Below are 24,935 nucleotides of genomic sequence, written 5' to 3' on the forward strand. Positions count from 1 at the left end.
ATAATATTTATAATTATACGTTTATTATATAGAATATTATTCAATTATTTCAACAGTAGTAAGAGATATAAAATAAGATAAGTGTTAATTAAGAAACATAAAATAAGATATATCTGAGTTGCTTTGGGTTGATTTTTATTATCTTTTAAATATTTTTGTTAATTTTATGAATTTAGTTAACATATACCTTAAAGAGTAAGAACACAAGTTAAACTTATCAATTAATTTTTTTTTATCAATTTTTCAAAATTTATAAAAGGACAAATCATAAAAAGAAATGAATTGAGGTAGAAATTATATGAATCTTCTAAAATGAAAGACGTTATGTGGGTGTCCTAATTTTATGTAAATCGAAGCAAGCTATTTTGATTTACTTTCGGTTAATGTATATCGAAATAATCTAGTTCGATTTGTCACGTTTGCATGATATTCAAATTAACATGATTCGATTTACGTTGAAAAACGTAAATCCATATAATTCGAAACAGGCTATGTCGATTTATGATGGGGGACATTCATGCATGCAATTCGAATGAGGGTGATTCGATTTACATGGTAGGGCTAGAGTTATAATTCAAATCTATCTGATTCGATTTAATAGGGAACAAGTGCATGTGATTAAATCAAATTGGGTAAATTCGATTTACTTAGGATGCGTGTTCTATAAAATAGGGTCATAACAATTTTTGTTTAGTTGTGGGTAAATTGATAATGGCTAGTGAGAAGAGTTTTCTAGTTCTTATGCACTACAAATAATGCACGATTAAGAAAACAAGTAATTGGGAATAAAGTTCACTGATAAGGATCTGTTGAGCATCTTTATCAGACCTTCTATGAGCCTTGTTGATTTCAGAACACTGTACTACAAAAATTGGGAATGCATGAAGCTATACTATCGAATTCCGATCTCTGTTGTCTGCGATGGAGTGAAGTACGACTCGTTTGTGATAGGCAGTGACGAGGATTTGCAAGTTTTATTTCACTGTCGGCGGTAGTTTCCGGAGGTGAGAATCCTTGAACTATTGGCTAAGCTTGTGGATGTGGTCTCTAACTCAGGAGGATCGAACTGGAATCATCCATCGTTACCAACGGCACCAGCTTCTAATTCAACCCCTGTTGTTGCGTCTTCATCTGTGCCTTAATTGCATCTGAGGGAGATTTGGTGGCATCTTCGTCTTTCGTAGCTGATTTACACCGCGATAAGATCGCGAAACTAGGTGCTAACATGAATACCCCTGTTATGATTCCGATATCTAGGGGAGTTGGAGAACCAGATGCGGTAGATGATGATTTAGGGAGGAGTATTCCTGTTGGGACTGGTAGAGCATCGAGTTCGGAAACTCAACAGTACTTTGACGCACTTTTCGACTCTAGATTTGGATGCTATATGACAGGGGGGTTACCGGATGTAGAATCCAATTTTGGTGTGAGAGATTCACAAGAGAGCCCAGGTCCAGGGGAGTTCCAAGTTGGGCACAGTTTCAGAATAAAGAAGAAGTTGGGCACATATATGCTAGCTCTTTTTTTTTTTTTAAAATGTAACACTCGAACCTTACCCACCCCCATCCCTGTTCCCCCAACCTTACTCCCCCCTCACCTCACCTCACTCTGTCACTCACCACAACACCGCTGCCTGTCGGTCTATGTCGTCTTCTTCGGCTCACCTCACCTCACCTCACCTCACCGCGATACCTAGTCTCAACTCTCAAGCCTCTGACGACGTCACCTCACCTCACAGCGACTTCATCGTCTTCTTCGTTGCTTCTCCTTGCTCGGCTTCGTCGTCGCCGTCGTTGCGCCGTCTCCGTCGTCTGCTCTCTCGGATAGGTTGGCGGTTGCCATCGTCTGTGTCCTCTGCTCTATCAAACAGGTTGGTGCGCTTCTTCTAATGCTCTTGTTTTGTTCTTGTTTTGAATTATGAAGCTGTTCTGTTCTTCTATTGCTCTATCGGACAGGTTTTTCTTCTAATGCTCTTGTTCTGTTCTAATGCTCTTGTTCTGCTCTGTTTGGTGCTTGAATCTGCTTGATAAAATTATGAATCTGTTTAGTATGAATCTGCTTGTTGAATAGGGAATTTAAGGTTGTTGAATCTGCTTGAATCTATTTGTTGAAATTTCTGGTTTGTTCTGCTTAAATCTGCTTGTTGAAATTATGAATATGTGTAGTATGAATCTGCTTGTTGAAATAGGTGATGTTGAATAGGGAATTTAAGGTTGTTGAATCTGCTTGAATCTGTTTGTTGAAATTTCTGGTTTGTTCTGCTTGAATCTGCTTGTTGAAATTATGAATCTGTTTAGTATGAATCTGCTTGTTAAAGTAATCTGTTTAGTATGAATCTGCTTGTTCTATGAATTTAAGGTTGCTGAATAGGGAATAAGGAATAGGGAATAGGAAATTCAGGGTTGCTGTTGTTTTATACTTTTGCTACTTCATATTGTTTTAGAATGGCTTCAGCGAATACACTATCACAAACACCATCTTTGTAAGAACAAAGATGAACTCCTTGGATATAGTTTATGAATTGTTATCCTTGTTGTGTTTAATTAAAATACTATTGTAGTAGTACTAACTAATTTCATGTCTATCTTTGTATTAGTTATCTTTAGAATTTGAGACTTTGTTGTTTTTAAAATGTTGGTGAAGAACTGAAGATATGTATTTTGAATTTTTTAAGTTTATGATTATTTTATATCTTTTATTTACGTAGAATCGGTTTTACCGGTTCAACCAGTGCTTTATCGGTTGAACTAGTAAACCAGTGAACCAGTAACCTGACCGATTTGATCACCGGTTCGGTTCTTACAACTATAATTAGTGTCAAAATTCGTAGTTTAATTATTTTTTCATTGTAAACTATAAAATTTAATCTTCTAATTTTTTTAAATAATAATTAATTTATTGGTCATTTATTTATTAATTTTACGGGTTTTACAAGTATACTTTCTCAAAGTGTAGATCATCAAATGCAAAAGAGAGCTATAAATATTTTGTACAAGCAACATGTGCTAGCTAGTATTTGGTGATTTCGTTCAATCTCAAGTAATGCATGTGGCTGATGAAGCTAGTATGCAAGAAATATTTTTGACGTATCATCAAACTAGAGTACATACCTCACTTACCGAGTTGTGTATTGAGTTTGAGAAAATCGATGATGTTGGTTTTCCGGAATCCAATATAGAGTAGATGGGTTATAATACTGAAAGCGACGAAAAATTTGAAAGTACTTATGAAATTATTAGTCCACGTGAAGATGTGAAAGAAGATGAGATAATAGGTGGTGAAGACGTGATTGATGTTGCAAATGCACTAGCAGGCCAGAATCTATTTGAAAAGCCATCTTTTATACATACTTTAAATCTTGATACCATGCATGCACCAGAATTTTCTAAATACGTCAATACAGGTAATTTTGTGATTATTATTATTATTATTATTATTAAAAAAGTTATAATTAGTATAATTATTATTAATCATTGTTTATTATTATTATTATTGTTGTCGTTGTTGTTATAGTTACGAGTAACAACGGTGGTGGTGGTGATGATGATTATAAAAATTAGTCTTAGTATTATTATTAGTCGCTTTTTTAATATTATTATTATTATTGTTGTTTGCTTTATATTTATATTATTATTACTAATATTATTGTTATTATTATTATTATTTTAATAGAATAATATTTAGATTTATTTTTGTGTTATTATTGGTGCGACTTCTGCTGTTGTTATTGATGGTGAATTCGTTGTTAGAATGAAGTTTAACTCTTGAAAGGCTGTTATTGCATCAATTTAAAGAGTATACCATCCAAAGAGGAGTTGATTACAGGGTGTATGAATCAGAATCGACAACATTCTATACTAAATGCGTACAGTAAGGAACAAGCTGTGATTGACTTCTTAGAATTAGCCTTATGAAAAGACAGTATTATTGCACGTGCACCAGAAGTACCATATCTCAATATCATACTAAAATGGACTCAGATACAATTGTAGAAGCGATAAAGCCATTAGTTCAAGCCGACCCGTCCATAGAGGTAAAATCCATCATTGCTGAAGTGCAATCGAAGTTCAATTACACGATAAGTTATCGCAAAGTATGATTGGCCAAGCAAAAGACAGTTGAGAAAATATTTTGTGGGTGGGAAGCTTCTTATGAAGCTTTGCCCACATAATTTGAAGCAATGATTACAAAAGAACCATCAGCAACTGTTGAGTTCGAAACTGCATATGGCTACCGAGGAGATGAGTTAGTGGCTGATCTTTGGATTGTGACGTGAGTCTTCTGAACTTTCTACCCGTGTATTAGAGCATTCAAAAGTTGCAAGCCACTAGTCTAGGTTGACGACACACATTTATATGAAAAGTATAAATGAGCTATTTTAGTTGCAGTATCACAAGATGGCAATGGAAATATCGTGGCTCTTGCATTTGCCATAGTCGAGGGAGGGTGAGATTGTCGATGCTTAACACTTTTTTCTTAGCCATTTGCAAACACATGTGGTTAATCGAGATGGTGTTGCCCTTATCTCTGATCGACACGAGTCAATTACATCAGCACTATGTCATAGTAATTGAGCATGGCAATATCCGAGAACTATTCATATGTTTTGCATTAGACACATAGTATCAAACTTCTTGAGGAGGTTCAAGGCGCCACTTATGCAGAAGCTAATTGTCAACATAGGCTATTCTAAAACAATCAATGAATTCAATATGTATTACCAGAGATTATGTGAGCGGGAAAAGGCTTACAAGCACTAGCTGGACAATATCCCTCGACAACAGTATGCCTTGGCATATGATGGTGGATATCGCTGGGGTCATAACCAACCTAGTAGAGTGCATTAACAAAGTATTGAAAAAGGAACACAATCTTCCCGTCACAGCTAGCCCTTATTAAGACAATTTTTTACAGGTTAAATGCGTTGTTCACAAGGAAGAGAGCTGAGGCTGAGGCTCCTATAAATGCCAAACTTATTCCATACTTGTCACTAAATAATGTCGTACTAAATAGACACATTATATGACATTTCACATAAATTTTCCTACTTACTCGATCAGTCAAATATTGGCGCCACTTTAAGATTCGGAACCATGACAACTTGATTCTGCTTTCTTTGTGGTCATTCGGCCAAGAGCAGTACCAAATTGGGTCAAGCACTCGTTCTTTAACGCACTTGTGCTGTGATCAATTGAATTTATAAAAAAAATGAGAAAAAAATTCATAAAGGGACTAATTTAATGCACGACATTCAATTTCAGGGATTAAAATAAATTATTTAATGCAAAGTAAGAGACTAATCTAGTGCATATATAGTGATGACATAGTAGATGACATGTGAACAAATAACATTGTGACACATACTATAATCCGACACGTGACAAAATAATATTGTGACATGTGACATAATTATCCACGTCAGCATATCTCGTGTTGTTGATCGACACATTATTATACCGTTACACGTAAACAAACCATGAGATAACACGTGTTACCAAAGATTCACATCATCAAAAAATATGTCAAAGACTAATATAATACATTTTTTTAATATAAAAAATATAACTAATACAATTAAAATCTTAACAACTATTTTAATGTACAACATCAATCACAAAAATCACTTTAAAAATTTAGTCCATAAAATTTTGGTCCCAACATGTCAAATCAAGATTCACAGCAAACAACTCGACGGAAACTGCACGTGAGTTTTCCCTTTAAACACTGCTGAGAGTCCGAGAATGGCTCACCGAACCTCTTCTTTTCCTGAACCGTTGCTTCAGTTGGGTTTCGTTAGCACCAACCATTATTTTCATCGCAATTTCGATTTTCCAGAGGTATGATACCTAAATTCAATTCATTGCTCTTCAATTCAGGCCCTTCTCTATCTTTAGAACTTTATGAAGGTTTTGATTGTGTTATTTCATCGGTACTTTTTCTATTAGTCCCACAATTAATTTGGGCTTGAAGTTCCAAGTCATTTGGGGAAAAAAACAAGAGAGAGAAGAAAAATGTATGAAAGTGAAAGTGGTGACATTGATTGGGAAAATGAACTGAGAAAGTTTCAGAATGCAATAGCCACAGGGACCAAGTCCAAGAGAATCAAAGCCATGTCCATGCTTGCTCGTTACTCCAAACACGCCCCTGAACATGTATTGGCTCGCACCATACCCTTTCTTATGGAGATCCTTGGCCACAATAACCGTTCAATTGATTCTGCCAATTTCTCTCTTCAAATGGCTTCAGCTTATTGCTTGAAGTGCATAGCTTGCAGGAGTGACGAGTTGGTAACTCAAATGGGTGCAAACGATGCTGCGCAATTGCTTCTGAATTTGTTGCCTCATTCTGATGGGATGTTTCTGAAAGTTCTTGTGAAATGCTTGTTGGTTGTGGTTGGTTTTTGTAACACAAGTAGGGCTGTTGTTGCTACTGCTGGTGGGTTAGGTATCATTGTAGATAAGTTGAGTTCTTGCGAGGATCGGGGAATTCGAAGGTATTTGCTGGAGATTCTGAGTTTGTTGGCGCTGCGGCGCAATGTTAGGAGGGAAATAGTTAGGCTTGATGCTCTTCACTATGTTGTGGAGGCTGTTGGTGTTGGTAGTATGGTCTCCAGAGAGAGGGCATGTCAAGCAATTGGAATGTTTGGAGTTACAAGAGAAGGTAGGCGACTATGATTGCACAAATTACAAATACTTCATTATGTGTCTGCATCAAATACTTGCTAAATTTGTGATTGATGCTATCATTAGATTGTTGTATTTACGCATCGTATTGTGTTGTATTAAATAATTGTCTGTGTTTGTGCAACATAGGTAGGCGGGCTGTTGTTGAATTGGGTGCAATACTCCCAGTTGTGGAGCTATTTTGCAGCGGAGATCACACCACGAAGCTTGTGGCTGGGAATACTCTTGGTGTGATCTCTGCTCATGTTGATTGCATTAGGTCAATTGCTCAAGCTGGGGCTATCCCCCTTTATTCCGAGCTTCTTGAAGGGGGCGATCCTTCTGGTAAGGACATCGCGGAGGATGCATTTTGCGTGTTGGCTGTTGATGAGGCTAACGCCATCGAAATTGTTGGGCACTTAGTAAGGATTATGAGAGATGGTGATAATGAGGCGAAGGCTGCAGCTGCTAATGTGGTGTGGGATCTATCAACTTACAACCACTCAATACCAGTGGTGCGCGATTCAGGCGTGATTCCGGTACTTGTTGAGCTTTTGGGGAGTGGAAGCAATGACGTAAAGGAGAATGTTTCTGGTGCATTTTCTCAGATGAGCTATGATAGGGTGAATAGAATTGCACTTTCCGATGCTGGGGTGGTTCCAATCTTCATTGACTTGTTGCATGATGATTTTGAGGAACTAAGGGATAATGCAGCTGAGGCTCTTGTCAATTTTTATGAAGATCCATTGTACCATGATAGTGTATCTCATATAATTGATGTTCCTTCATTCAGAAGCATGCAGAATCGGCTGGCTCAACTTCGTGAAACGAATGAGCGTGCTCCTGTGGAAAGAATGAATATTGATCTTCCCGCTTGGAATTCAGATCAAATAACCTAAGGTTTTGTTTCGATCTCTGTGTTTCATAGTAGTTTGAATCTCTAGTTGTATAAATATAAATTATATAGTATGGTATAGATGTATATTGTCATGAGAATGAGGAGAGGGGTTATTTTTCCCCTGCATTCTCAAGAGAGAAATTTCCATGTATAGAATAGAAAGAAGACAATCTTTATATCTTGCTACTGTACATTTCAAGATGTTTATGAAAGAATAAACAAAGAAAGATGATTGTAGAACCATGTACTTATGGTAAAATGCATGAATTTGTAGGTGCTTGAAAATGCTTGAATTTGTATAGTTTTGGTGCCAAAATTTCACCTGCTATTGTCTAAGGATGAGGAAATCTGGTGCTTTCTTGTTATTTGAATGATGGATCACACTAAATAAATATTACCTTTTAAGGTAGTTATCGTAAGAATCAAGCAGTTTTAATGACAGAACAACATTGTAGAACTCACATTGAGGTACATGAAAATTTGATCCTAACTTAATATGTCATTTCACTAAGATGTTTGATACATTAATATACTGTGTAATCAATAAAACCAGGACATGTAAACCAATTATATGAACAGGAGTTTGGTTTCAATTGTGAACTTCGACCCCCCACAATGTTAGTTTTTATACTAACAAGTTTGGTTTTGATAGGTTTGTATAGTATAGAGGGTATTAGAATATGTGGATGTTTTGGTGCGCAAAGCATGTAATATTGTAATGTATCACTGATGATCTTCATAGCAATATTAGAGTGGTGACTCAAGAAGTGTAGAAGGATATATGTAATGTCTTATATTGTGTTTGTTATGGGTATTGTATTGTATTAAGGATTTTCATAAACTCAGTCAGAATTTTTGTGATCAAGAGTTGGAACCGATAGTCATTTTACTTAGCTTTGTTATGATCTTAGTTCAATTTTTCATTCACCATACATATGTGATAAACGTGTATATGGTTTAACATATGTCACTACTATAAATTTATTTTTAATTAACAATACATAAAATAGAATTTTTACTCATTCTACGTTTCTACTACAGCCATAAGCATTCATTCAATGACATAAGATAAGTTCCATTGATCCATTCCTATACAAGTCTCAACAACAATGAAATATGTGAAGATCACTAAAATATAGGCCACGGGACATTTGGTTCCACACAAGGTTCAATTCACTGGTGTCTCAACTTTCAAAACCAGAGTTTGACCTTCGAGTGTATTCTTCAACTAGTTGAGCAAGAGCTGAAGATTTGTTCTTAAGCAACTTTTTTGGTGAATCATATTCCTCAATAAGTCCTGAAGGATCAATATTAACATAACTCATGTTCCCGGCAAGAGAAAAAGTATGGCAAACAAAAAAGAGAAAGGCAACGAAAGAGAAGGTAAGTGATTCTTGCCTTGGTTAAGAAACAGAACCATGTCACTGTCAAGGATTGAAGTTATTCTATGAGCAATTGTAATTATTGTGCAGCCTGAAAAATTCTGCTTAACTGTTTGCTGAATAATATTATCTGTGGCTGTATCAACTGATGCCGTAGCCTCGTCAAGCACTAGGATCTTGCTTTTCTTTAGTAAGATGCGGCCAAGGCAGACCAACTGTCTTTGACCCATACTCCAATTTTCGCCATTCTCGGTAACTATAGAATTCATAATGTTATGCAATATAATATAATATAATAATTATTTTGATTCACAATATCTGTAACTTAGTTCAATATATCCATTGTTCTCATATTTCAATGTCACATCTATTAAGCATTTTCCAAATGTACCCTTCACACAATGTTAAGCACAATAAACAACAAAGCATTTACACCATAAACTAGTTATTAAGTAAACAAATTTATAGTCAAATATTGATAATGTGCTTCTTAATCAATGTGCATATACCGTGACAAATATTAACAACAAAAAGGATTATAATATATTCTTGCTATAAATATACATAACAATTTGACTTGTAAGATCTTATTCATCTTTTAGGTTTTGAGAAGTCAAACCTATGGAGTCCAGCTTCTCTTCTTTCTTCCTTACTTCATCTCCAAGTTGGCACATATCTAAAGCCTAAAATATTTTCCGAAGCATATTAGTATGTTAATAAAAAGATCAGTTCTTCAAAGTGTCAAAGGCAAACCATATTACCTCCCAAATTTGTTCATCTGTGTATTCTTCCAGTGGATCTAAGTTGTTCCTTATAGTCCCTTCAAACATTGTTGGATCCTGTGGAATAATGCTTAATTTGGATCTTAAATCATGAATTCCAATTGAAGATATATTGATGCTATCAATCAATATTTTTCCAGCAACTGGCTCAACAAGCCGGAAAAGTGTTTGCACTAGAGTTGTTTTCCCGCTTCCAGTTCTTCCCACAATGCCATTTTTTGCTCCAGCAGCGAAAGTGCAAGTAAGTCCACGTAATACAAGTGGTAAGTGAGGAGCATACCTGACCTAAATCACACAAAGTCTAATTAATGATCTCACTCTACCACATAAAAGTCATGAACCAAATAACAGTATAGTCAACACAAAAAGTCATCCATGTGACCCCGCAATAATAGCTTAAGTTTTTGAGAGAAACAGTCAAGAACATGATCCTAGTTCTCTACAGCCAAGTAATCTAAATACCCATCCTTGTTAAACTGATTTTTATAGATAAAAAAAGGTCGAATTTCATCACAAAATAGGAGGAACTGTACATTGCCAGTGCATCAAGCCATAAGGGACATGTGTAAGAGCACATGTTGTTAAGATATAAACTCATTCATATGCTTCTACAAAAAATTTTAAAACTTTTAAGAGAGATGATTCATGACGAGTAGTTGCAGTCGCTTTGAAACAAAACAAGTGAGTAACTCTTTGTGGGTACCTGTAGATCTTGGATATGAACCTCCCCGAATGGTGGCCATGAAGGATCAGGTTGGTTGTCTTCTATGACAAGAGGAGGTTCACTTGGGATGGAGGTGTATTGAAAAATTCTTTCTACAGATATAATTTTGTTCTCCAATTGGCAAAGAAACCAAACTATATTAACCACTTGTGAATTTAAATTGAGCCCATACGTCACAGCCAACCCCGCAATGCCTTGACAAAAGATAAAGGTGAATTAGTAAAATGAGGTTTCCTTCCAAAGTGTCACAAGGATTGTTGTATGTATGTAATTTGAATTTTGAACAACTCACCAGGAGTAATTGCATTTGGAAAAGATACCAAGAAAATCAAACAGAACGCAAATGTGATGGAGGATAAAATATCCAATCTGAAACACAACCATTCCATTGCTATAGCAGAAAACATCTTTGGTAGGGAATATCTATCCGTCAATTTCATGTTTATGTCACCGAATCTTGATTCTTGCTCAAAAGCTCTTATGGTTGTTGATCCAGAAATGGTTTCAGAAAAATGTTGTATTACTGGAGCTTGGCATATACCAACTAACCGTGCCAATTCCCGTGCCGATGCTGAATAGTATTGCTGCACAATATCAACTTACTTATATTTTTACCATACATACTGCTATGTTTTGTACAATATCATCAGTAAGATTCATATGCATTTTTCTTTTTCTACGTCTAAGAACTTTCGAGAACAAGCAATAAAATTCAATGCACTTTTAAACATTTGATTCATGATGTAAACGTACTTCAGAAAAACATGGAGGAGGAATAAGAATAAAAATAAACATCAGGTTCGTTTTGAGCTAATTTAGAAAACTACCTGGTACCAAATGCATGCTGCGACCACCGGAATAAATACAATAAACACTTGCCATGCAGCTTGAGACATCACTGCAATACTTCCCAAGACAAAAGCCAGATTGAAGGTAACTGCCCATAATATATTTGGAATGTTAATATCTATTGCACTTTGGTCTGTTGAAGCCTACAACAAAAATCAGAACTAAAGTTTAGACAAACAATTCTATTCAAGAATTAAAAAGAAGAGATACATCAAAAAGGTAAGGTAATCAACAAAACTCTGATATAGCAAAGAACTTGTCTCCTCAAAAATAGCAAGCAAAGCATTATCAATTATTAGGACATACTCTATTAAGGATTCGCCCACTTGGGGTGGCATCAAAAAATGACATTGGTGCTCGAAAAAGGCACATATGCAATTTATTGAAGAGTATGGTTGCAGTCACATATCCAGATATCACAGTAAGCATTGATCTGACAAGGTTGCCAATGGAACTTCCAATTGCTAAAGCAGCATAGACAGCCATAAGCGTAACACTTCCAACAGCAGCTTCTGCAGTTGCAGAAACTGGAGTTGCCAAAGTCATCCAGTAATTACTCGCAACATTCAAAGCTACAGTAAGTATTTGTGAAAGTAATATGAAGGGTACAAGAACACCTCCATATGCTGTTGTCATGTATTTCCAGTAGACTTTAAACTCAACTCTACCCTTTTCTCGTTCTTCGTCTTGAACAAGTTGGCCTTTTTTATCAACTATTTCGTCTGGTTTACCATTTTGATCATCAATGTTTTCCAAGTCTTGCTCTCCAAAAGAACTTAGTGAATCACTATCCTCCACGGTGAGACCTAATGTCTTAGACGTGGGACTTCTCTCAAAAGATTTACTCGAAAGCCTTCTCTCTAAAGATTTACTTGAAGTCCTTCTCTCTAAAGATTTAATTGAAGACAAAGCTTCCTGATGTGCCCCTACGAGTTCCATAAAATCAGTGCCTGACTTGAGAATGTCATTGTATTTTCCAGACTGAGTTATCCTTCCATCTTTCATGACCTAAATAAATTATAAGCAAGACAGACAAAAAGTCAGAGAGAAGTAAATTAAATGTGAATTCATGAACATGAGAACCTGTAAAAGAAAATAATAATAATAATAACTCACCAATATTAGATCAGCATCAGGTAAGAACTCTATCTGATGAGTAATGTATATCACAGTTTTTGTTTGTAAAAGGCCGAGTATACACTCCTAAAGCAATAAAGCAGTCATGTAAAATCAGATAACGTTTGTGCAAACATATTATCAATATTTCAAAAATTTGTACTTAATTAACAATAAACATATGATCAATATTTCAGAAATTTCTACTTGATCAACAATGCAAGCAACAATGACAGAATTTATACGGGGATTAGAAATAATTGCACTAAAAGCAAAAGAATTCAAAGTATAGAAAAATAAGACCTTAAAAAGATGAGATCCTGTATGAGCATCCACAGCACTGAAAGGGTCATCAAACAGGTATATATCAGCATCTTGGTAAAGAGCGCGAGCTATTTGTAATCTTTGCTTCTGTCCACCACTCAAATTGATTCCTTTCTCACCAACAATAGTCTGGTCACCAAATGATAGAACCTCTAGGTCTTTTGTTAAGGAACATGCTTCTAGTACCTTCTCATACTTTTCCCTGTCCATCTCTTTGCCAAATAGTATGTTATCTTCTATCTTACCACTTTGTATCCATGGCGACTGAGAAACATAAGCCTTTGTTCCACACACTTTAATGGTCCCAGATAGCTTTGGGACTTCACCAATCACACAAGAAAGTAAACTTGACTTTCCAGATCCAACAGTGCCACAAACAGCAACCCTCATGCCATGAAAAACTTTGAGATTTAGGTTCGCCAGAGTAGTACTAGAGGAAGAGGAATCCCATGAGAAATTTCCATCTATAACTTCAACTGCTAAATCAGAACTACCATGCGGAAGTTTCTCTACTGCATTGGCTTGCAAGTCATCTAGACAAAGAAATGATGTGATCCTATCAAGTGAGACCTTAGTTTGTGCTATCATTGAAATTGTGTCAGGGAGGCTATATATGGGAATTTGAAGAATTCGGAAAGTTGCGAGTGCAGATAAGATCTTCCCTGATTCAAGTGGTATGCCCATAAGAACACATGTACCAAAAGTAACCACAGCAACAAAAGTTGGGGCATTAAAGAAGAGAAATCTAATAATCACTGAACCAATGACAAATTTCTTTAGCCATATCTCCTCAGCCTTCCTAAGCTGAATGATCTTCTCTAAGAACTTCATCTCCCAAGCTTGCAGTTTCAGAATCCTCATATTCTTTAAGATCTCAGACGTTGACTTCATTCGTTTGTCTTTGAACTCCATTAACTTATTTTGGTATTTTTCTTGCAATGATGCCACTGGCATGTTTAGCAACATCACAATTACGGTGGCAACAAAAGCAGCAATTGAAGCAAGCCCAACACTCCGATACAGAATCAACAAGGCCAAAGCAACTTGCAAAACAGCCACCCATGGATCATGCATGTACCAACAAAATTCACCAACCCTTGAAGCATCAACAGTCAACAAGTTCACGATTTCTCCGCTACTATGAGCATCCTTCGATTTACACGAAAGCTTCAAACCTTTAGCATAGATCGTCCCCACCAACATTGATTGTATCCTAACCCCAATCTGCTGGAACCTGAACATCCAATGTCTCTGCGAGAGGCACTCCACAAACTTACCAACAGCAAATGCCAATACCAAAACATAGCCTTCGTTTTCAAACATTTGCTCCCCATTGAGGTATTGAACAAGGAAATCAATCAAATAAGGACCAACATAAGAAGCACAAGTGTACACGAATGCAAATAAGGCTGACAGTAAGATCAGCTGCCATGTTGACAAGAACATTGCCTTAACCAACTTAAAAGTGGTTACTTTCCCATCATCACCACATTGTGACTCAAGCTTGTCCCTAAGATTTGGAAAAGCCCCATAGGCACTATCATTGATATGAAGAACAGGAAGATCCTCGATATCTAAAGCCTTGTTATTGCCTAGAGATATCAATGGACTCAACCAAGAGAATGTAAGAAAACTAAAGAATCCAGCATTGTAATAGCTCAATGAATTTCCATCTCCTCTGGTTTCATTGCGATTACAACCGTTCCTCACCAAAGATTCATCATTCAAAAGGGCTTCTTCAAGAGGGGCATTCTTAACAACATGGTTTCGGGGAAACCCCAAATAACACAGAAATAAAGCACTAATAAAAGCACTTATATCGGAAACAAGATACATAATCGGCAAGAAAGCTTGCTTTTCATAGATTATAAAGTCTATTATAATGCAACAAAAGGAAACAACAGCATATACCCAGCAACAAATCCTCAAGAAACTTGAGGGGAAATGTCCCCAAGAACCGGAGCTTCCAAATTGCAAATAACCACAAACAACAGCCCAAGCAAGTGATCTAAGAGCAAAATCAGAAATTGCAACAATAACTTCGTTTGAGGAACCAGTACCACCATCATTTTCATACAAGTAAAAGTAGGTTAGCAAGCACAGCACAAGGTTGAACACACAAATAGCTAAGCTAAAAAGTGGACCTTGTTTGAAGTACAAGAATCCATCACTACGTAATCGAATTCTTTCATTGTTTTCTCTATGGTTCACATTCGCATGAACTTTCTCCCATATCCATGACAGAAGCAGCGCAATTAACAGAATTAGGTTCAACGAAGCAGATACATAACGCGTGAAAAGCGGTTGGAGGAGAATATCATCAACAGTTGCAAGGTGCATGATTATGGAGGAATAGTGAGATTAGAGAAACTGAGTACCTAAGCTTACTGTGAAGCAAAACGAAGAAGGAGGAGAAGATTTTTCAGTGGAAATGGTTGACTTGTTGACTTTTGGTCCAAAGTGGAAGAGTGGAAGTTATTAAAGAGAGAAGTGACGAGTAAAGAGAGGTTTGAGTTTGGAAGGAAATACTGAAGAGAAGGAAAAGATGACGTCAGAAAATTGATGAATGCCGTTGGAGATGAATGAAGCAATGATGGGAAGATGATCACGTTGTCGTTGCTTTCGACGCAATACGTTTCCGCATTACTCTTCACTCCAGGAGAGTAGCGCCAACTTTGTAGGTTGCGTTTTCTATCTTTCTTTCTTTCTTTCTTCTCCTTAAAGAAAAAGAAAAGGAAAGTCTTCCATGTGTTGGAAAATTCATAAAATGGAAAGTTTTTTTTCCAAATACTTAGCGCTAATAAACTAATAATTTAATTTGCTAATTATACATAAATAATATTTAATATTATGAAGCAACGGAAACAGTCACTCATTGTTTGATCGATTGTTCTAGAATTAAAGACGCATGGTCTTAGAGTTATTTTTGTGATTGTCTTCTCCCTTAGAATCATAACGACTTTTGAACATGGTGGACTGTATCAATAGAAATTCTTAACCCGTTAAAAAATGCTGACCATATTTCTCAACGATCATTTTCGACCACGTACCATTAGATGTACCATTAGATGAATACCGTCTTTAGAAAAAAAATATTTAATATTATGAAATATGAAAAGACTAGACATTATGTTTGAATGAAAATAAATTTATTTTTATTTTTTACACATTAGGTTAAATAGAATTAGATTGAAAATTTTTAAATACATATAGCATTTGGATTAAGGAGTTTAAATCCAAAGGTAAAATTAGAGTTGAGTTTAAATTTTATTCTATTGTATCCTATTTATTATTATTTACTTTAAAGAAATATCCTTTTTTTGTGACATAAATACAGAAATTTTGTTTTAAAATAAACATACATTTTTTAAAAGAAAAATAAGAAGCAAATATAAAGATTTATTAATAATAAATACATAAATTTTATAAAAAAAATAAGCATAAAATTTATTTATGTTAAAGCAGAAATTAAAAAATTTTTAACGATAAACACAATTTTTTTTTAAATGAATACTTAAATTTTTTAAAAGACAAAAAAATCAAACACATAAATTTTTTTAACAATAATTACTTGAACTTTAAAGAGAAATACATAAATATTTTATACTAAATCTCTAGAATGATTTTCAAATAGTTTTTACCATTTTAGTTTCTTAAATCTAAAATTTATTATACTAGTTTTCAAAATCTAATTTTGGACATTATATTAATTCTTAGATTCTTTCTAGCACTAAATTAACAAAGTACTTTTTGATTATACTATTATTTTGATTAAAAAAAAATTTTCAATGAAAAATATATTTTTTATTTTTTAGCGTGTTTAAAAAATTTTTAGTAGTAAAAATAAAAACATTAGAAAAATAAAAAAAAACATTTTTTTTGAGAAACTATAATTTATATCTTTTTTTAAAAGTTTTTTTTCTTAAAAAAAAGATATTTTTCATATAATAAATAAACAAAAAAGTACTTTTATATTATTATGCCAAAACATAATCGATAAATAAAAAGATCTTTTTGCATAAAATACCCAAACATAAAATTACTTTTATTTTTCCATAAAATCTTTTAAAAGAAGATAACTCAAAAAAAATCTTTTCTTATAAGTTCACCCAAACAAACCCTAAATCACGTCGTTTCGTTTTGTCACTTAAACAACTTAAAAGTGTGAAGACGAAAAAGAATTTATACGATGTGCAAACCATTTAATCTCTCCTTATTCTCATAAAATCCCTGGTTTTTGCCTTATTTAAGTGCCAAAACGAAACGACATCATTTAGGCTTAGTTTAATAAAACTTTTACTTTTAAAAATTGTAGAATTTATGTTTGGTAAATCAAATTAAAAATAATTTTTAATAAACACAAATAATAACAATTATGTTTGGTAAAATAACTTTTAAAATTTAAAAATACTATAAATGACATAAATTTAAGTGTTAAATTTAAAAATTAGTTAATATATGAGGTTATATTAAACTTTTAAATTTTAAAAAGTACAAGCCAATTTTTAAAAATTCTAACTTAATTACTTTTAAAAATATCTCGATCTTTTCAAAACTGCACAAGCACATGGTATTTTTTATTTACCAAACACAGAGGAGCTTGTCACCTCTTAAAAACGTTTTTACCAAACCAAGATTTAGTCCCGTGTCTGATGTGAAAAATCAGAATTAACTAAATATTTCGTTCATTGACTTAACGCCACGAACCAATATGATGTTTAGAGCTTAATCTCAAAAATTAATTTAGTGAATTTTGAATTTAAAGAACTAAAACAGTGAAAATCATGGTATGAAAATTTAATCTAAATTTTACTAAGATAAATAAAACATGAGAAGCAAACACACAAATTTTATGATGATATAACCTATGTTTTCAAGGTCGTACAATTTTATATTATTCAACTAAAATTCTATATTTTCTTCTATGTTATTTCTGTATTATTATTCTGAATAATCCAGCTTGTAAAATCGCCACTTGTTCATGATCAACTATTTGTGAGGATGCTACCAGATATTTAGTCGTTTTTTATTGACTTCGAAAGAATCGATCGAACCTCAAAGCAATTTCGAACCATATAACCAACTTACATATTATCAATGCACGAGTTTTGACTGACTTCAGTGACAGCAATAAAGTTTTGGCTCATCTTAAAATGTCACATGGAGCATGGGACCTGGCCATTTGGTTTGTCAAGTGTATACTCCAAATTTGGTTCGCCTAATTAGTTGACTCGAATATTCAATAGTACGTACAAACCAATTTTTGGCTGAAAAGTTTGAAGCAAAATGGGTGAAAACTGAAATGTACCGAAATTATTGTAAAATAAATAAATAACAAAGAAAAAATTGTAGAACTTAGGATTCTTGAAGTAATGAATAGTCGGTGTGAACAATTAATACTAATTAATAATTAGTTAAAATTGTAATACTAAAAAAAAAAGAAAAAAAATTATAAAAGAATTAACGAATAATTTTTAAAAAAATTATAAATATTTTAAATTTCACAAATATTTTGATAAAAAGTTAGATTATATAATAATATTTTCAACAAAAGTAGTTTGTTAATAAATTTTAAATATAATAATTTAATTATTTATCGAATAATATAAAATAAAATTTAATTATTTTATATTTTTATATTACAATTTAAAATATTATTTTAATATTATAAAATTTTATTATATAATAATTAATTTTAATAAATAAAAAATACTCATATTTTTTGTATTTATGTGTTTTATTTTTATTTATTTAAAAATAAAAAATTATATTATTATTTAAAGTATTGTATATTTAAAGATATTTATTTATGTACCAAGATTTTCAGTATTTATTAAAATCTATCAATACTTTTTTTTATATTAGCTTTTGATTTTCATTTAATGAAATATGATAGTTTATATAATTGTGGCATATTTAATACAAATAAAATTATTGTACTTATTTTAGACATACCTATATCATTTAGCATGTAACAACTGTGAGATATATTTTTAAAGGTGGAAGTTCACGTGTAATCGACTTCACGTGAAATTGATAGTTAAGAGCCGTTAGATGATTTGACTGATTTGACTAAATTTTCATCTAACGCTCTCAGATATCAACTTCATGTGAAGTTGACTTCACCTGAGTTTTCACCATTTTTAAAATATGTGTGAAGGCTTACATCTATTCGTAGAATTGTGACTTATTTAAAAGTTATGCCTGTTAAAAGGTTGCAACTATTTGAATAGTTATGTCTGTTGTTGAAAGGTTGTAACTATTTGAAAAATTGTATCTATTGAGTACGTAGCTGCATGTTGCATGTATTCCGTATATATAAATATTCCTCATTTTCATTATTGCAAATTGATCCAACTCAACACTTTCTTTATGCGCAAAAGAAATAATAGAGAATATTATCCTGTAAATTATCATTTAGTGTAAGGTTTGACTGCGTGAGTGCATAAACTAGTCAAGTGTTCTTCATTGTATTCTACAAAAAATTCGCCAATAATCCATTTTATACACCATTGTATATTGGTGGGAACAAATTAAGCCTAAAAGAAAGTGTATATAACACACGCTTTGAAGAATTACGTTATTTGATTCACTATCTCCTCCTCTAATAACTCACAACAACAAATTTTAACGCCACCAAAAAATTAACGTGACTAATTCAAAATTTTAAAAGACGAATTTAATTAAAAAATATTTTAAAAATTAATTTAAAAAATAATTAATTTTTTAAAAATAAATTTGACTATTTATTTATTTATTTATTTATTTATTTTCCCAGTATGACAAAAGGCAAACTTTTCAAATTGTGTTGATAGAATCGATCTTTCATGTAAGTACATATGCATATCCATAAACTCATATATGCGATTTTGGTATCCATTGGGCGAAGTTTATGGTATAAATGTCAAAACATATCTATACACGTAGAAATAACATGTTTTGATTTTACGAGTGATATTTGGCATCTGTAATTTGTACTATCTTTTATAAGGGAATTATAGGGTACAGATCAAAATTTAAAGATGTGTTTACGTGGCAAAATTTAAACTACACATTTTAAAGTCACACTTTTTACTTAAAACCGTAACTCTTTACAAAGAAAAGCGTCACCTTATGAAAAAAAGTAAATTAGAAGATTTAAGAGAAGAAATAATTAAGTTATCAAAATTAATAGATTAAAAATTAATGATTTTAATTAATGTTAATTGTAATGACACTGAATTCCTAAAATCAATACAAAATGATTTTTTTCAAAATCTTTATTTTACTATAAGTTTTATTGAAGAACTTCAAAAACCTGAAAAAACTTATTTTTCACACGGAATTTCTAAAAAATATTACCATGAAAATGATTCTCCACATCTTTATCATACTTTTAATCTGCAATTAAATTCTATAGTAGATATGCTTGAAGAAATATTAGTATCCATAAAATTTCAAAGAAATAAGGAAAAAGAGAATCCCAAAAAAGAAAAATGTCAAAATATAATTAACATAACAGATTTAAAAGTAAAACCACCATTGAAATTATGAATATTGAAAAAAAATTAGAAGAAGTTACAATGCTTTTTAAACAATTAAAAATGGCTCAAGAAAATAATATTATGGAACATGGATTTCAAATAGAAGAAGAATTCGTAAATCCTGAAAATATAGAAAACGAAAAATACATCCTAGATTATTCAAGTGACGAAGAACCAGCAATTCCAATACAAGTAAAAAATGAAGTTGGAACATCTAAGGATAATCAATCTCAATTTAAATGGGAAACAGGTTTTGATAATTATGCTTTTAAAAAAGGATTTATAAATAAAGATTCAAAATATACAAAAATACCGTCAAAATACGTTCCTAAAATTCAGGAAATGGAAGGAGAAAGAATGCTTGACTTAGATTGTAAAAAGAATGAAAAAGAAATTTTCAAAAATTGGTTGAATTCCTTTTTATTAGAAGCCTTTACTAATCCAAAACTTAGTGAATTGTCTGGAAGAGATATTTGGAATTACATAGGGTTTCATACTAAAGGAACTATAAGAGATTATATGACATCAATAGAAAACCAAATAATAGAAGAGTTAGCAACAAAAACAACAGCTTATGATAAGATATTATATATAATGATGATTCTATACAAAGAATTTTTTGGAAAAAATATTATAGATCATAGACAAGAAGTCTATAATAAAGAATATCAAGAAGCAAAAAATTATTTAGCTAATATTCAGATATATGATCTATGTAATGTGGAGTCTTATATATGTGAATATAGAATACATTATTACAAATTAAAAGAAGAAGATAAAAATCATTATCTTAGTATGTATATAACAAAACTTCCATATCCTGCTAATGAATTTATAATGGGAAGATTTATAAGAGAAATAAATAGAGGGACAATTGAAAATAATTTTGGTGGAGCAACCTCTGCAATAAGAGAGGAAATAAAAGAACGTTGTATGCAAGAAGCAACTCAAAAAAGATTTGCAAATATAATTAGAATTTGCTGTCAGGATAATGAAGAGATACCCCAAAAATATGGGCTTAATAAAAATTTTCAAAGAAAAAGAAAATACCAATTTAGAAAAAGAAAATACTATCCAAACTGGAGAAAAAAGAGGTATTTTAAAAAAAGAAATAACAATAAAAACAAAAGACAAAAAAGTGACTATTGCCCGAATAAAAAAGAAAACTGTAAGTGTTGGTATTGCCAAGAAGAAGGATACTATGCAAATGAATGTCCGAAAAAGAAGGATAAAAAGGATCTTACTAAACAAATAGAAATTGCTAAGTCTTGTTTCATGGAACCGTTAGAGGAATCTGATGATAACTTAGACTATATTTTTGAATATGTCTCAGAAACAGACTCAGAGACTGAGTAATAATGCCACATTTATTACTATAAAAATAACAAAAAAGTTTATAAATGCTTTTATAGATTCTGGAGCAACACAATGCTTTGCTAGTTCAAATATAAAACTTGATTGGAAAAAATTAAAGAAACCTTTAAGAGTTAGAATAGCTGACAAATCAATACATAAAATTGACCAAAAAGTAGAGATGGCTGAAATTTTTATTCAAAATTATAGGTTCATTGTTCCATCTATATATATGTTAGATTCTGGAATGGATTTTATCATAGGAAATAACTTTTTAAAGTTATATCATCCATTCAGAATTAACATATATAGTTTTAAAAGCTCCACACGATTCTTCAATAAATCAAAAATCAAAACGTATAAAAATACCAACTACTACTATAGATAAAATCTTAAAATTTAAAATATTTTCTATATTAGAAACATGTTATTTAAATTTATACTTTCAGATAAACATTCCAAAAAATAATCTTGAAATAAAGATAGAAGAACTTTGGGATGAAATTTGTGCTAAAAATTCTCTAGATATTAAAAATACAAATAACGAATTAGTAAGCATTAAATTAAAAGATCCTACAAAAGAAATAAATGTTCCAAATAAAATTCCTTATTCCGCAAGAGATAGAGAAGAGTTCTCATTAGAATGTAGAGATCTTTTGGAAAAAGGAATTATAAGATTAAGTAAAAGTCCTCATGCGGCTCCAGCCTTTTATGTCGAAAACAATAATGAAATTAAAAGGGGAAAACGAAGAATGGTTATTAACTATAAGAAGATGAATGAAGCAACTATTGGTGATGCTCATAAACTGCCAAGAAAAGATTCTATTCTAGAAAAAATCAACGGAGCAACTTGGTTTTCATCTCTTGATGCAAAATCAGGATATTGGCAACTTCGTTTAGACGAAGAAACAAAGAAATTAACTGCTTTTACTTGCCCAACAAAAGAATCAACAAGTGTGTTGCTCTATGAATAGAATGTATTACCATTCGGATTAAAACAAGCCCCAGGTATTTATCAAAGATTTATGGAAGAAAATCTAAAAGAGTTAAATGAATTTGTTTTAGTGTACATTGATGATATACTAGTTTTTACAAAACAAGATAAAGAAGATCGTCTTCAAAAATTATTAATAGTTTTAGAAAGATGTAAAGAAAAAGGATTAGTCCTTAGCAAAAAGAAAGCAAGAATAGCAAAACAAGAAATAGAGTTTCTTGGATTAATTCTATCCACTCAAGGAAAGCTAAAACTTCAACCAAATGTTCTCGAAAAGGTAAATTTATTTCCTAATAAAATAGAAGATAGAAAATAATTACAAAGATTTTTAGGGTGTATAAATTATATTTCTGATCAAGGATTTTTAAAGAATATAACGGAATACACTAAAAACTTATTTCCAAAAATAAGTACTAAAAAAGTATGAAAATGGGATGAAAAAGATAGTATGCAAATTCAAAGAATTAAAGAACTATGTGAAAAACTTCCAGAACTTTATATTCCAGAAGAAAATGACTACTTAATAGTAGAAACAGATGCTTCAGACATAACCTGGTCAGGATGTCTAAAAGCTAAGAAAGCTATAAAAAGTTTGGAACAAGAAAAAGAATCACTAGATTCTAAATATTCCCTAAAGGAATTACTTTGCAGATATATTTCAGGGACTTTTACTCCAACAGAACAGAGATATACTACTCATGAAAAGGAAACTCTAGCAGCAATTAAATCTCTTAAGAAATGGAAAATTGATTTACTACCCAGAGAATTTACATTAAGGACAGATTCAAGTTACCTAACAGGTTTCATATGATATAATTTAAAAGTTGATTATAATCACGGACGATTGGTAAGATGGCAATTATTTTTGTTACAATATCCAATAAAAATTGAATATATTAAGGGTAACAAAAATGTTATTGCAGATACATTAACAAGAGAATGGAGTTCGTCTACAACGCATTAGATCAAGAAATTCAAAAATATGAACGAGAGCTCGAAAAATGTAAGCATTGTCAGCAAATAAGGACATAGATCCAATCCCTCAAGAAGGCCGTCGAAGCAATGAAATCAACACAACAACCAAAACCATCAGAGTTCAGCCAGCTAAGCGTGGTGGAGGACAAATTAGGTGAAGAAAAAATTTCAGAAAATAAAACGATTGCTGAAATTATCAAAAAATCCACCCAAGATAAAAAATATTATGTAATTTATAATGGCCCCATGAAAGGAGTATATGATGCCTGGGAAAAAACAGCACCATTTACACATCAATCAAGGATAATTCATAAAGGAGGGTTTTTAACACTAGAAGAAGCAAAGGAATCCTTCAGGGAATATGAAGCTCTCCATCCAGAGCAAACCCTAAAAAGAGCAGATAAAGCTCCAATTCAAACCCAGAGAACAGGGATAATAAGAAATATTCCTACAAGGGCTGAAATCAAGGAAAAGAAAAGGGTCTGTAGAACAAATCTCAGAGAAACCCTTAACATAGTCCTGAATTGGACTGAAGAAAAAAGGGCAATTTTGCGATATTATCCTATTGCCAAAGAACAGCTAACAAAGCTGGTTATATTTCCAGATGCTTCCCCGTCTGACACCTATCAGTTTTTCCAATATGGATTAATTGATACAATTTTAATTTTTAATGATCTAAAAATTATTAGTGAGTTTCCTGCAGGATTCGTTGATGCAGTAAAGAGATTTAAAAATATGATTAACAATGTAAATCCAAGGGATATATCCCTAAAATTTACAAACAGTCAACCTATTTTTAATGAAGAAGAAGAATGCTTGGTTCCAGCACACCAAGTAATATTCATGTCCGTCTTCCCAGAAAATTTTCAACCAATTGATCATATTCAAGATTTAACAATTTACAGTCATGAAGGAAGGCTAGCCAGCACGTTAGCAAGGGTCTTTGAAAGAACTCAAAAAATAACGAAGGAATCTCACACAAGGATTAATTATAAAAGTAGAAATACTCTGCTTGTGTCCAGTAAAAGGAATGAAATTGAAGAAAGAGAGATGAGACTCTTGGTGGAATTTGAATCAGCATTCTATAACTTATCTGGACTTTTAGAAAAGCTCCCCGAAGGGATAAAGAGGAATCTCTGCTATTTGATAAAAGACAGAGAAGACCACAAGTGCTAGTTATGTGTCTCAGAGTTATCTGAAGAAAGCAATAATGAAACGGAATCAACTCACATGATGAAGGAAGAAGACAATGCATCTGAGGGTAACATGATAAAAGAGGAGGACAGTGCATCTGAAGCATCTCTTAACATTATTGCATAGTGACGTAAGCACTTAGGTCATAGAGCACCAACA

The 24,935-nt window shown here is 32.5% G+C and overlaps 2 protein-coding genes across 4 annotated transcripts; one reads left to right on the plus strand and one right to left on the minus strand.

Annotated features, from left to right (window-relative positions):
* The first annotated feature begins 5,613 nt into the window (after window positions 1-5,613).
* Window positions 5,614-9,257, plus strand: LOC112790833 (uncharacterized). 3 transcript variants are annotated; one of them, XM_072235700.1, is made up of 4 exons: window positions 5,614-5,837; window positions 5,946-6,660; window positions 6,813-7,562; window positions 8,602-9,257. In XM_072235700.1, exons 2-3 carry the CDS (start codon window positions 6,012-6,014, stop codon window positions 7,559-7,561), a joined length of 1,398 nt encoding a protein of 465 aa, XP_072091801.1. In that variant the 5' UTR covers window positions 5,614-5,837; window positions 5,946-6,011; the 3' UTR covers window position 7,562; window positions 8,602-9,257. The 3 variants fall into 3 exon arrangements, with proteins under 3 accessions (XP_072091801.1, XP_025689204.1, XP_025689212.1); XM_025833419.3 differs by lacking the exon at window positions 8,602-9,257 and having other exon boundaries at window positions 6,813-7,803; XM_025833427.3 differs by having other exon boundaries at window positions 5,623-6,660.
* On the minus strand, window positions 8,514-15,490 carry LOC112790829 (ABC transporter C family member 3). The gene is made up of 10 exons (XM_025833413.3): window positions 12,717-15,490; window positions 12,414-12,500; window positions 11,604-12,305; window positions 11,276-11,440; window positions 10,741-11,032; window positions 10,428-10,642; window positions 9,704-10,009; window positions 9,562-9,625; window positions 8,959-9,198; window positions 8,514-8,857 (listed from the first exon to the last, which is right to left on the minus strand). Exons 1-10 carry the CDS (start codon window positions 15,075-15,077, stop codon window positions 8,745-8,747), a joined length of 4,545 nt encoding a protein of 1,514 aa, XP_025689198.1. The 5' UTR covers window positions 15,078-15,490; the 3' UTR covers window positions 8,514-8,744.
* Window positions 15,491-24,935: the final 9,445 nt, after the last annotated feature.

The sequence above is a fragment of the Arachis hypogaea genome, chromosome 1 (genome assembly GCF_003086295.3).
Source record: "Arachis hypogaea cultivar Tifrunner chromosome 1, arahy.Tifrunner.gnm2.J5K5, whole genome shotgun sequence".
NCBI classification, from domain to species: domain Eukaryota; kingdom Viridiplantae; phylum Streptophyta; class Magnoliopsida; order Fabales; family Fabaceae; genus Arachis; species Arachis hypogaea.